At 44.4% G+C, this 12514-nt stretch overlaps 1 protein-coding gene across 1 annotated transcript in view; it reads left to right on the forward strand.

Moving 5' to 3' along the window:
• LOC139655949 (titin-like) overlaps nucleotides 1-12514 on the forward strand; it is a 225562-nt gene that overhangs the window by 117192 nt on the left and 95856 nt on the right. The window contains 14 exon segments of the mRNA XM_071533376.1: nucleotides 396-704; nucleotides 1624-1902; nucleotides 2876-3175; nucleotides 3744-4046; nucleotides 5000-5199; nucleotides 5512-5686; nucleotides 6415-6717; nucleotides 7233-7532; nucleotides 8096-8214; nucleotides 8674-8851; nucleotides 9664-9948; nucleotides 10421-10714; nucleotides 11550-11849; nucleotides 12125-12306. Of these exon segments, the coding sequence (XP_071389477.1) occupies nucleotides 396-704; nucleotides 1624-1902; nucleotides 2876-3175; nucleotides 3744-4046; nucleotides 5000-5199; nucleotides 5512-5686; nucleotides 6415-6717; nucleotides 7233-7532; nucleotides 8096-8214; nucleotides 8674-8851; nucleotides 9664-9948; nucleotides 10421-10714; nucleotides 11550-11849; nucleotides 12125-12306 (3527 nt within the window).

The following is a 12514-nucleotide window of genomic DNA, read 5'->3' on the forward strand; positions in this document are numbered from 1 at the left end:
ATAAAAACAGTCGTGGAAGTTTCTTGTGGACATGCATGATAATCACAGTGTAAAAGAATAATAAAGGTCTAAGGACTTTCGGAAAATTAAGTAAACTGACAATACTGTAAATGTAATGAAATTGATAATAAAGATAGAGAAGGAACAAATTTCCCTCTCAAAATAGAGGCAAAATAATGCACTAAAATGTAAATATACAGTACATTTCATCAGCATAAAGAACTTCATAGATAGAAGAATATTAAATCACATATCATCGTAGAAAATCCGATACTACAACGAAGATATGGAAATATTATTAAAGCACTTCTCACGACTCTGGCATAAAGACAAACCTTTCAGAGTCCAGTGTGAACAGGGTGTCTCTCTGCCCCCCCCCCCCCCCCCCCCCCCAGGCGCCCCGTCTCCTCCTCAGGAGGTGAAGGTCCCGGACGCCAGCAGGGAGCACATCAACGTCACCTGGAAGCCTCCGGTCAAGGACGGCGGCTGCCCCGTCACCGGCTACCACGTGGAGGTGGCCGAGGCCCGCCCGGAGCTGAAGTGGCTCAGGGTCAACAACAGGCCGGTCAAGGAGCTGCAGTTCAGGATCGACGACGGGATCAAACCGGAGAAGAAATACGTGATCAGAGTCCGGGCCATCAACTCTGTCGGTGTCAGCGATCCCTCCGAGGTCTCCGACAAGGTCTTCACCAAGGATCCAGACTGTGAGCACCACCCAACATTTAGTGTTTAAATCTTTTTTACTGAGGAAGCAATCGTAAAAATACATTCAGTATTACAGACCAGTGATTTAGAGTTAGAGACAGAACAAACAAACAGAGAGAAAAGAAAAAACAAAACAAAAACAAAGACATGTATACAACGATCCCCTTATCCCACCCCCCCTCCCACCTTCCCGGGACTTTACATCTTGTCACACCAAAGGGGGCCATCGATATTATACAACTGATCAGTTTGAGTTATCAATGTATTGGAGAAGGGGCCAGATCCTGTTGAACTGTTGAACTGGTTCAGTTTGTTTAATAGCGAGAACCGTATTCTCTCATCACCCAACATTTAGTCTGTCAGTCATGTTCCTCTCAAATTTTATTTATTGAAAAGATATAAGAGAGAGAGAGAGAGAGAGAGAGAGAGAGAGAGAGAGAGGGTCACAAAGTGCTTCAAATTATGAGACAAATTTGGACACGCAACAGGATATATTATGAAATAAATATAGATGCTCCACATAATACACAGTGAAAAGTGAAAAAAAAAATACTCAATGAAAAGATGTAGCTTATCAAATTAAGAAAATGCTTGACAGAGACGGTGAGTCTTCAGTAATTTCCTACAACAAAACACTTTGATTTTGACAGTCGAACATTTGCGGGAGGCTGTTCCAGAGTCTTGGCACTGATGTTAACAACATTTATTTTTATTTGGTTAGAGAAATGTCTGATTACAAAGAATTAAGAACAAAAAATTACAAAGAGGATTAGGGCCACATGTGAAAAATGTATTTGAGTTCTGAGTTTAAAGTCAGAATTCTGTGAATTTTTCACATGTGGCCCTAATCCTCTTCCATATCTAATAGTTTGGTCTTCCAGAGAGGTTAAACCCTAACTACTGACACTCTGTCCCCAGGCGCCCCCACCATGGAGCTGGAGGCGCAGGACGTGGTGGTGGTGGAGGGGGAGAAGCTGCACCTCAACATCCCCTACAGAGCCATCCCCACGCCCAAGATGGTGTGGCAGAAGGACGCGGCGGAGTGCAAGGCGGACGACCGGCTCTCCATGACGGTGGAGATGAGCAGCGCTCACCTGGAGCTGCTGCGGTGCTCCCACGCCGACGCCGGGGCCTACGTCATCAACCTGGAGAACAGCCTGGGCGCCGCCACCGGCACCGTTAACGTCAAAGTCATCGGTAGGACGTTTTCTCCTTAACACTGCCTGGACCTGGGCTGCTGTCCCGGGGAAACATATATATATATATTTAGATATATATAATGGTGGCTTGTTGTTCACTTCTCCTTGAAGTCATCCACTGCATGACTTCAGTGAGGCCGAGGAAAGATAGCAGGAGAGGAGGAAAGTGTCATTTTATCGTCTAATTTAAATATATTAATAATAATCTTTATTTATAGAGCACTTTTCAAAATCCACATTACAAAGTGCTTCACAAAGGCAGCAAAATAAAAATTAAAAACAGACAAGTCATAAAATCATCAGGTTTTAAAAGAAAACAGATAAAAACAATTTGGTGTATAAAAACCAATACAGTGTAGGAAAAGATAAGAATAGGAAAAGAAAAACATGTTTTAAAGGAAATAAAAGACAGTTCAAAGGAAATTAAAACTCAAGTAAAATCAGGAAAGGCTCTCCGATAACAGTATGTTTTAAGAAGGGACTTAAAGGTCACTAAATCACTAAATCGTAAGAAAAAAGCTGCAAGAACCAAATCACCGATGTCATCTATGTATATGAAGTAATACTGTGGTACCATAATATCTTAATAAAGGTCCCTTTAAGGAAAAGTCCACCCTAAAACACACAAAAAAAAACAGTATTGGCAATGTAGAAGAGGCAGAGACAGCGATTTCTCCACCAACAGCAGCATCAATAGACCAGAATGCCTTGCAGCCACAAGACAAGGGGCATGACCCAAGTTTTCTGGGGGTTAGCGAAAGGCACTCTGGGAAATCAGTAGGAAATCAGTAACTGAAGTAAACAAGGCAGGTTGAGGGAAAGTGGATAAACATTTCTTTACAAAATAACTCCTGGAAAGCATTGAACATCATAAATGAGAGTATCCAAGGGTGGAACTTTCCTTCAATACTTTAATAAAAGTACCTTAACGTCTCTCTCTGGAGGTAACGCTGGCTCTCTGAACCCTGCAGGTCTTCCCGGTCAGTGTAAGGACATCAGCTCCAGCGACGTCACCAAGAACTCCTGCAAGGTCAGCTGGGAAGCCCCGGAGAACGACGGCGGCACCCCCGTCACCAGCTACACCCTGGAGCGCCGCGAGGCCTCCAAGAAGACCTACGTGCCCGTCATGTCCGGGGAGAACGTCCTGACCTGCGACGTCAAGGACCTCTACCTGAACTGCGAGTATCACTTCCGGGTCCGGGCCGTCAACAAGGTCGGCGCCGGGGAATACCTGGAGCTGCGTAACCCGGTCATCACCGAGGAGATCAAGCGTAAGAGCCGTTTTCCCATTTGAGCCAAACAAGCCTTTTTTTTTTTTTCACTTTAGTTTTTATTGAGTTCAACATTTATAAACATGTAAAACCAACAGTTAAACATGTACACAAACAAAAAAAAAAAGAAAAAAAACAAACAAAAAAACAGGGCTTTTGTTTGGGTTTCATCCACTAAATCAGTTGACCTTTGTCTATAAATCAGTTGTCATCGTTGCTGCTTTGGGTCTTGAATCATGTCCATTTCTCCCACTTTTCTTCCAGCTGTGCTTCTTGCAACCTCAATCGAAATGTCAGTTTTTCCATTATGTAGATTTCCTCTACTGTCTCCATCCATTGTTCCTGAGTAGGGGGATCCACTTTACCCCGTTTCCTTGCGATAGCTTTTTTTGCTAGCTACAAACAAGCCTTTTAATGTCGTCAAGTAAATACATACAGTACCTATCATTGTTTCTCGATTAATATCTCATAATGCTTTAAAAAAAAATGTATCGATAATCATTCCATATCTCAAGATGCAAAAACTTTTCACAATCACTACTAATGTTGTTTAATACTTAATCCACAGAAAAACCAGACCCGCCCATCCAGGTGGAGGCCCGCGACCCGACGTCCAAGTCCGTCACGGTCACATGGAAAGCCCCCGACTACGACGGCGGCTGTCCCATCCAGGGCTACGTCCTGGAGAAGATGGAGAAGGACGGGGACCGCTTCGAGAGGGTCAACCCCAACCTGGTCCCGGGCTTCTCCTACGTGGTGACGGGCCTGACGGAGGACGTGGAGTACCAGTTCCGGGTCCGGGCCGAGAACGCCGCCGGAGTGAGCGAGCCGTCCCGCAGCTCGCAGCCCATCAAGGCCGCGGACCCCGTCGGTATGAAAAACTACAACCGGACAAAACCATTTATCAGGCTGAGGGAGGTTTAGGGTTCATCACACCCAGCAGAGGACGATAAACAACATCCTCTAGTTCTCTACATTCACAGTTAACTTGTCTGTCTGGTCAGAAAAGCTGCTGCTTCTATGCTTTTAGTATTCCACAAAATACCAAAACATCTGAAGGAACCTCATCTAGTTAACTCTTAAATGTGTAGAAATGCCAACTTCATATCCATCACCAGCTATGCAGTCCATACTAGAGGTCTTCTCGTTCCGAGATCCGATTGGACCCGATCATTTTTAAAAATATATATATACCGACCTGTTTTTGCCCAAGATATTACAGACCCGACCCGGTGCATGTCCGAGAGGAGAGAGGATCGGGTCAGGTCTATTTTATGGACCCGACAAACCCAGTAATTAAAAGTGCTACTTAAAATGCCGTTCTACTGCTAAAAACGTTTATCATGTCAGATACAACATATGGTGCCTAATAAAAGGAGATCAAAATAACAGCCAAGTTTCCGACTTGCCAAGTTCTACAGTTTGTCCAGTAGATGGCAGTGAGACTCCATAATGGAATCTAGCAGCTGCGTAGCTACAACAGGCTGAGTGACAAGGAAATTAAATTGCATGTTAAATGGATGATTAAAACAATAGTTTATAGCTTATTTTTCACCTCAGTGAAGAAGGTTTCCATCTTGCGCCTTTCCTCCGCTCCGACTCGCTGGCGCTGCTCAACGAACCCGTACGGGTCCCGGGTCGGGTCTCGGATCCTAGGGTCCGGGTAGACCCGTGAAGACCTCTAGTCCATACCCATGATGCACTGTCCTACACAACCACCCAACCTGGGTTACCACATCATCACTGTGGTTTACACAATAGATTCAACACTAAAACACAATTCAAGCTCTTAGTAAATCTCCTTCATTTGATGTTTCGTTCCAGACAAACCGAAGGTCACCCTCCACGCCCGCGTGCAGTCCGGCGTTTGCATCAAGAAGGGCGAGGAGATCCGTATCGACGCCTACGTCTCCGGCTCGCCTTACCCCAAGATCACCTGGCTGAGGAACGAGGAGGACGTCACCAAGGAGCCCACCAAGAAGATCGTCCCCATCGTCAAGAAGAAGACCAAGTCCAAGGTTTGTGTCCGTAGAGTCAGAGTGCAAACCTGTACATTCAAATGTACAACTGATATATTAAACAGTAGAATTCATTGTTGAAGCCTACTGGGATGGGACTGGGGGTAGGACTGGGTGGTGGGGTGGATTGGGAGGATGAGTAGGAGAGACCAGGGGGTTGGGAAAGGGGAGGGCGGTTTTATATTTTTGTATATTATATGATGTATTATGTATGCCAGAACATTTTGAAAATTCAATAAAGAGATGTTTAAAAAAATAAATAAATAAATAATTCATTGTTGAATGAATGGATTGATTGAATCCCTGAAGGTGCCGGAGCCGGTGGAGGAGTTCGTGACCCCTCTGCGTGAGCGTCTGGGTCTGGACCAGACCAAGAAGGGCCAGACGGCGCTGATGATCCGCGACTCGGTCCGGCTCGACCACGGAACCTTCACCATCCAGGTGGAGAATCCTCACGGCGTCGCCACCGCCTCCTGTGTCGTCAACGTCCTCGGTGAGACCGCCTGACTTTTTTTTTTTTTTTTTTTGCTCAAGGTCTTTTTATTGGTATTTAAAGTCATACAAAATGCAATAAATCAGATAGTTGGATAAACACAATATACCCCCCCCCCCATGTTTCTGCTCCAACAGAGCCTCATCCCTATTGTACCATTTAGTAATAAAACAGAATAGATTTCACAAACAATTACATGTACATATAAGTAAAGTCAACGTGACAAGAATTGTAGGTGAGATACAAAAAAAATATATATATATATATAAATAAATAAATACAATTAAAAGATACAATAAATGATAAAAATTAAATAAATAATAATAAATAATGAATGGTAAGAAAAACATACAAAAAAAATATATATAAAATTAAAAAGTTACAAACAATAAACAAGTAAGCTATATATAATATGGGGTCAGTATTACAAAACTACAATATCAGTGGCGTCCGTTTTTTCCATATAGGTAAAATATGGTGAGACGGCCTGACTTTTAAAACGATTTGAATCAGTTTACATCCTTTACATCCTGCCTCTCATTGGTCCCCATTTTACAGGAGTAACAGGAAGTTTTACTCAGTTTGAGTCACATGACAAAATTTAAATGAGCTGAGCTGAATACGTTTCTCATTTCGGGACCCAGCGAAAAACTTAAAACCCCTGATTTGTATGATTAAAAACTGAATGACCTGAATCTAACACAGTCTAATTATTTTGTGATGCTCAGACAAGCCCGGCGCTCCCATCAACTTCACCTTCGACGAGGTCAGGAACACCTCTGTGATCTGTAACTGGGAGCCTCCCGAGGACGACGGAGGCAGCGAGATCCTGAACTACATCCTGGAGAAGAAGGACAACAGGAACGACGAGATCGGCTGGATCACCGTCACCTCCACCCTGAAGGGCGCCAGCTACCCCGTCACCAAGCTGATCGAGGGGAAGGAGTACATCTTCAGAGTCACCGCAGAGAACAAGTTCGGCTGCGGGCCGCCCTGCGTCTCCGACCCGCTGGTCGCCAAGAACCAGTTTGGTAAATAAGAGGAAAAACACCACACACTCAATAACCAATCCCATGCCTCACACACCCAACATATTACATAGTGCTATTTAACTTCTGACCTCTGACATCACAAAGTTATCATCTGATTGGCTAATAAGTCCCATTTAAATCTGCACAACATATATACATAATGATCTCACATTTTTTAGTATTTTTGCCCCTAAAAAGTATAGTTTACTTTTAGCAAAATGGGGCAAAATGTATTCATTTTGTTATTGGAAGCGCGTCTATTTATCAAAAATGCACAGTCCCAAACAGAAAACACCTTTTCATGAGAGTGTATTCTAAAAATAACAGACTATCATAATTTGGGGAACTAATAGTTTGACCAACATCACCACCACCAGTAGACACAATGAATATCTATTTATACTGGTATATTTATTTATACTGGTACCACTCCATCATCATATTCCAAATAATAAAAACCACTATAGCCACTATATTTAACTCCCACATCCCCCCCCCCCCCCCCCCCCCCCCAGATCCCCCTGACGCTCCCAACACCCCCCGGGTCCACGAGGTGACGGCCAGCAGCGCTCACATCTCCTGGCACGAGCCCAAGGACAACGGCAGCCCCATCCTGGGCTACTGGATCGAGAGGAAGGAGGTGAACAGCAAGCACTGGACCCGAGTGAACCGGGCGCTGCTCAACTCCCTGGAGGTGAAGATCACCGGCCTGATGGAGGGACTCACCTACATCTTCAGGGTGTGTGCCGAGAACCTGGCCGGGCCCGGGCCGTTCAGCGAGCCCACGGACCGCACCGTCGCCATGGACGCCATCCGTGAGTTTTGCTTTCGCTTGAGGCCGAACTCCTGTCCGAGGTCAGCGTGCAGCAGCCGTGTCGCTCGGTTTTATTTGATCACGGACACCATGAAGGAGACCGAGCATCAAGCCACTGACCAGATGAGAACAGTAAACCTCAGCTGACCTCCTCATAGCCAATCAGCAACAAATATGTCACCTTGTTTTGACCCGTAATTTTAGTATTACTCCAGGAGTGCAGTGGTGAGATTTACCCAGGTTTCACCAAATCTGATCTGTGGTGTCTGACATATTGTGTATGGCACATGGACAAACAAACAAATACTGTAGCCGCCCCCCCCCCCCCCCACAGGCAAATCTGTGTATTTTAAAAAATGCCAAAAATTTCTCCCAAATGCCACACAGAAGCATTTACAGAAACAGTTGTATGCATGAGCCAAGCTGCTGAATGCAAAACATTTGTCAGATAACATTATTGATACCAGTGCAGCCAAATGCCAGCCTGCTGTTCTCACTGCTCTCACCTCTTTAAACATGATCAGAAATATTAATTTTGTCCCCTGCCCCCCCCCCCCCCCCCAGTGCCTCCTGGCCCCCCCACTCCAAGGATTGTGGACACCGGGAAGGACTCGGTCATCGTGGCCTGGATCCCCCCTCTCTACAACGGAGGAGGAGACATCCTGGGCTACCATGTGGAGAAGGTACTGACATCCTGGATCAGAGCTACAGCAACCGGACAGGATTATTATGAGGAGTAGAGGAAGGCACATCCAACCTGCTTTGGGTCAGGTGTTGGAGACACTGGTCACATGTCACACTGCAAAGAATCTCCATCTTAACAAGCCTAATTTTCTTAAAACGAGTGAAAAAATCTGCCAGTGGGGTTTGATCATTCCCCTTGTTTCCAATGCAAATCAACTTGTTTCAAGAATTTTGTAGAATCAAGTATAATTTTTTTGATAGCAGTGCAGGGATCTGCCTTATTCAGACAGACTGACACTCATTTCTGGAAAATTCCTATGAAACTGCATTTGAAGGCTGAATGTAAGACTAAAAGATGGATGTTTTTTTTGCTGTGCCTCTGAACTGTTTGCTGACTGAAGGAATTTCTCTCTGTGCCTCAGACCTGGGAAATAAAAAGTCTTCTTTCCCCCTTGCAGGTGGTGGCCGGAGAGAAGGACTGGACCCGCAGCACAGAGTTCAGGTGTAAGGAGCTGACCTACACTGTGACCGGGCTGACGGAGGGAACCGACTATTACATCAGAGTCATCGCTATCAACGACGCCGGCCCCGGAGCGCCCGGCGTGACCGAGCCGGTCACCGTCAAAGAGCCTCAAGGTACGGACCCAGCTCAGCATCAGCTGGGCGGGAAGCACAGTCATCAAGTATTATCATTCAATAGAATTTATTAAGGTGAAACAGATCATAACAATGTTTTTTTTGGGCTTGTTGTCACGCACAATTGAATTCAGAGCAATCTGATCTTTGAGTCATATTGCGTGATTATATATTGTTTATATGGAGAAAAGAGGAACGTTTAAATTCTCCCAAAAAGTGGAATTTATTGAAATAAAACTGTGACAATAATGTTTCAGCCAAACACGGATCAGAAGTCTGTCACGGTTACACTTCAATACTTTTCACTTTTTGGGAGCACTGAAATAGTGAGCAGACACTCCTCTTTTCTTCATTTGATTGTTTTTTTCTGGCTCCTGTATATTGTATTTTGCATAAAAAATGTAACAATTTTCCATATATATTATTTATAGACAATAGAGCCTAAAAATGCTAATGTATCAACCTACAAAATCCATACTTGTTTCTAAAGAACTTGATTGACAAAAAGGAAAGTATATTGGGTAACACTTTACAATAAGGGCACATTAATTAAGGGTTAGTTAATGCTTAATAAGCATTAACTAACCCTTAACTTAGTGACCCTTATTGTAAAGTGTTACCTATATTATTTATAGACAATAGATCCTAAAAATGCTAATGTCTCGACCTACAAAATCCCTACGTGTTTCTAAAGAACTCGATTGACAAAAAGGAAAGTATATTGTCTGTCATGATCATTAGATTTCAGTGAGAGTATTTCAGAGTTACGTTACCTGACGCTACATGACTGTTCCCCCGGTCGCGTCCTGCAGTCTCTCCCGCTGTGGACTTCGACGCCTCCGTGAGGAACGGCGTGATGATCAAGGCCGGCGAGCCTCTGAGGCTCCCGGCCGTGGTGACGGGCCGGCCGCAGCCCGAGGTCAAGTGGACCAAAGACGACGCCGAGACCGACAAGGAGAGGATGATGATCGAGACGGAGGGCAAGAACAGCACTCTGTTCATCAAGAAGGCCGTGAGGGCGGATCACGGAAAGTACCAGATCGCCGGAACCAACAGCAGCGGAACCAAGACCGCGGAGACCAGAGTGGACGTCATGGGTCAGTGGCTGCTGGATTTAACTAAGATCAAACACAGTGTTGAAGTGTTACAGCGTCTCAGGCAGTAAATCTCATACGTGTCGCTGTATACAACCTTGTAACTCCAATTTTGGTGATTTTCATGTTTTCACTTAATTTTATATATTCTTTTATTGGTTGAGAAAATTCTACGACCTCTTGGGCTTATGAATCCCTTTCAAAGCCTATTGGATGATGTCAGAAATGCAAGGCCAGCAAGCTATAAACAAGGCTTATTTCTTAGTTCCTGAAAAGTTGACATTTTGGAGATAAATACAAACTTCTTAGGTGTTTTTGAGTCAGGAACAGCCTGGTTTTCTTAACAACTTCAATATATTCTTCCCTAGATTTCCAAGAAAGCTAGCTAGCTTACGAGTTAACATATTTACTTGTTTGGTAGTATCAGTAAGAAGCTACATAATGAACCAACATGTGTGTGTGTGTGTGTGTCCAGACGTCCCAGGACCAGTGGTGGACCTGAAGACCGTGGTGGTGACCAAGAAGAACATCACGCTGACCTGGGCCGACCCGCTGGACAACGGCGGCAGCGACATCATCGGCTACGAGGTCCTGAGGAAGGACGCCAAGATGAAGCTGTTCCGCCAGCCCATCGAGACGGCGTCCTGCAAGTGTGACGTCCAGGGCCTGCTGGTGGGCGAGGAGTACGACTTCAGGGTCGTCGCCAGGAACAAGTACGGAGACGGGGCCCCGGCCGACCTGGGACCCATCATGGCTGTGGATCCTAAAGGTAGGAGACGTCATGACACCTACACTGTCCAACATGGCGTCCAACGTGGCGTCCAACATGGCGTCCAACGTGGCGTCCAACATGGCGTCCAACATGGCGTCCAACATGGCGTTATATGTGACACTTCAAATGTGCATTGTGAGTTAAAATACAGAGAAGGCTTGGGCGATATCCAAAACGTAATCATTCCTGCCATTCCAGGAAAACAGGCTGATTGTGGAAAAGGGAAACCCACCTGAAACAAAATTACACATTTTTCACTACAACTATGTCTATTTTAATATACTATACTATACTATACTATACTATACTATATCCGCCCAAGCCTAGTACAGAGGTATGTTTAAAAGTTCAAATCTATCAAAGGTAACACTTACAATAAGGGAACATTAATTAAGGGTTAGTTCATGCTTAATAAGCATTAAAAAACCCTTAATTAACAGTTAACTAATGTGTCTGGTAATCATTTACTAATGGTGTTCATGTTAACTAAAGTATTAATTTATACATTATTTAATAGCCATCTTTATAAACTATTAAATAATGTATAAATTAATACTTTAGTTAACATGAACACCATTAGTAAATTATTACCAGACACATTAGTTAACTGTTAATTGTAATGTAATGTAATGTTAATGTACCCTTATTGTGAAGTGTTACCCTATCAAATTACCAAAATGTACAGAATTAAAAATATATACACAATATATAGACAATATTCAGTAATATGAGGTTTTGTAAAACAGCTTTTATTTGCTTTGACGGAAACATCTAGAAGAAAGCAGAACCGGAGCTTAGACCTTAAGGTTCTGTCCGTTCTGTTCTCCACCAGGAACCCCCTCCGCTCCCGAGAAGCTCCACTACACCGACCGAGGGAAGAGCTCCGTCACCCTGGCCTGGCTGCCGCCTCGCACCGACGGGGGCAGCCCCATCCGGGGATACTACGTGGAGAAGATGAGGTCCGACAGCAACGAGTTCGAGGTCGCCAACCGCAAGATCTTCCCGGAGTGCTTCGGCACCGTGGAGAACCTGTCGGAGGGCCAGGAGTACGAGTTCCGCGTCAAGGCCGTGAACGAGGTCGGGGACGGAGACCCGTCCAAGCCCATCGCCGTCAAGATCCAGGACGATGAGAGTATGGGACACACACACACACACATACAGTCACTATGTCTTCATGTGTGTGTCGGCCATCTTTGTTCCAACAGCTGAGCCTTCAAATCCATTTTAAACTCTCACAGGCCTTGCCCTCCTCCTTATGCCATGCTAGGAAAAAAAGGGAAACCTGGTGGACACTGGCTTTACACATTGGTGCAAATATAATATGTAGTATTAGCACAGATTTAGAATTACACAATTACCATAGTTTTCTCACAACAGTAGTTCTGACCTGATGGTTTGTGTCCACAGTTCCTCCAGCGATTACGATCTTGAAGTTCTTCAAGAGCAACACCATCATGGTGAAGAAAGGAGCGGCCATCGACATCCCGGCGGAGGTGGTTGGTCTTCCTCTGCCCACGCTGCAGTGGATGAAGGACGATGTGGAGATGGAAAAGCCTGATGGGGAGAAGATGACGATGGAGACCGAGGAGGTGAGAACCAATTGGATTCTTTATGAAATAATACTTTTTTTTTTTTTTACAAACATATTATTATTGTTGTTGTTTTTTGTTATCTTTTATGCACATTTTTCATTATTAGAAAATAATTGGATTTTATTGGTCAACCTTGGCTGGACATGTCTTCACCTCAGAAATAGTAAAAAACATCAATTAAAAGTGCTTCTTTTTGGAATTTGAC

The sequence above is a fragment of the Centroberyx affinis genome, unplaced genomic scaffold (assembly GCF_046629955.1).
Source record: "Centroberyx affinis isolate AG114_WGS23_722 - 3 ecotype Tasmania unplaced genomic scaffold, CSIRO-AGI_Caff_v1 ptg002362l_1, whole genome shotgun sequence".
NCBI lineage: Eukaryota > Metazoa > Chordata > Actinopteri > Beryciformes > Berycidae > Centroberyx > Centroberyx affinis.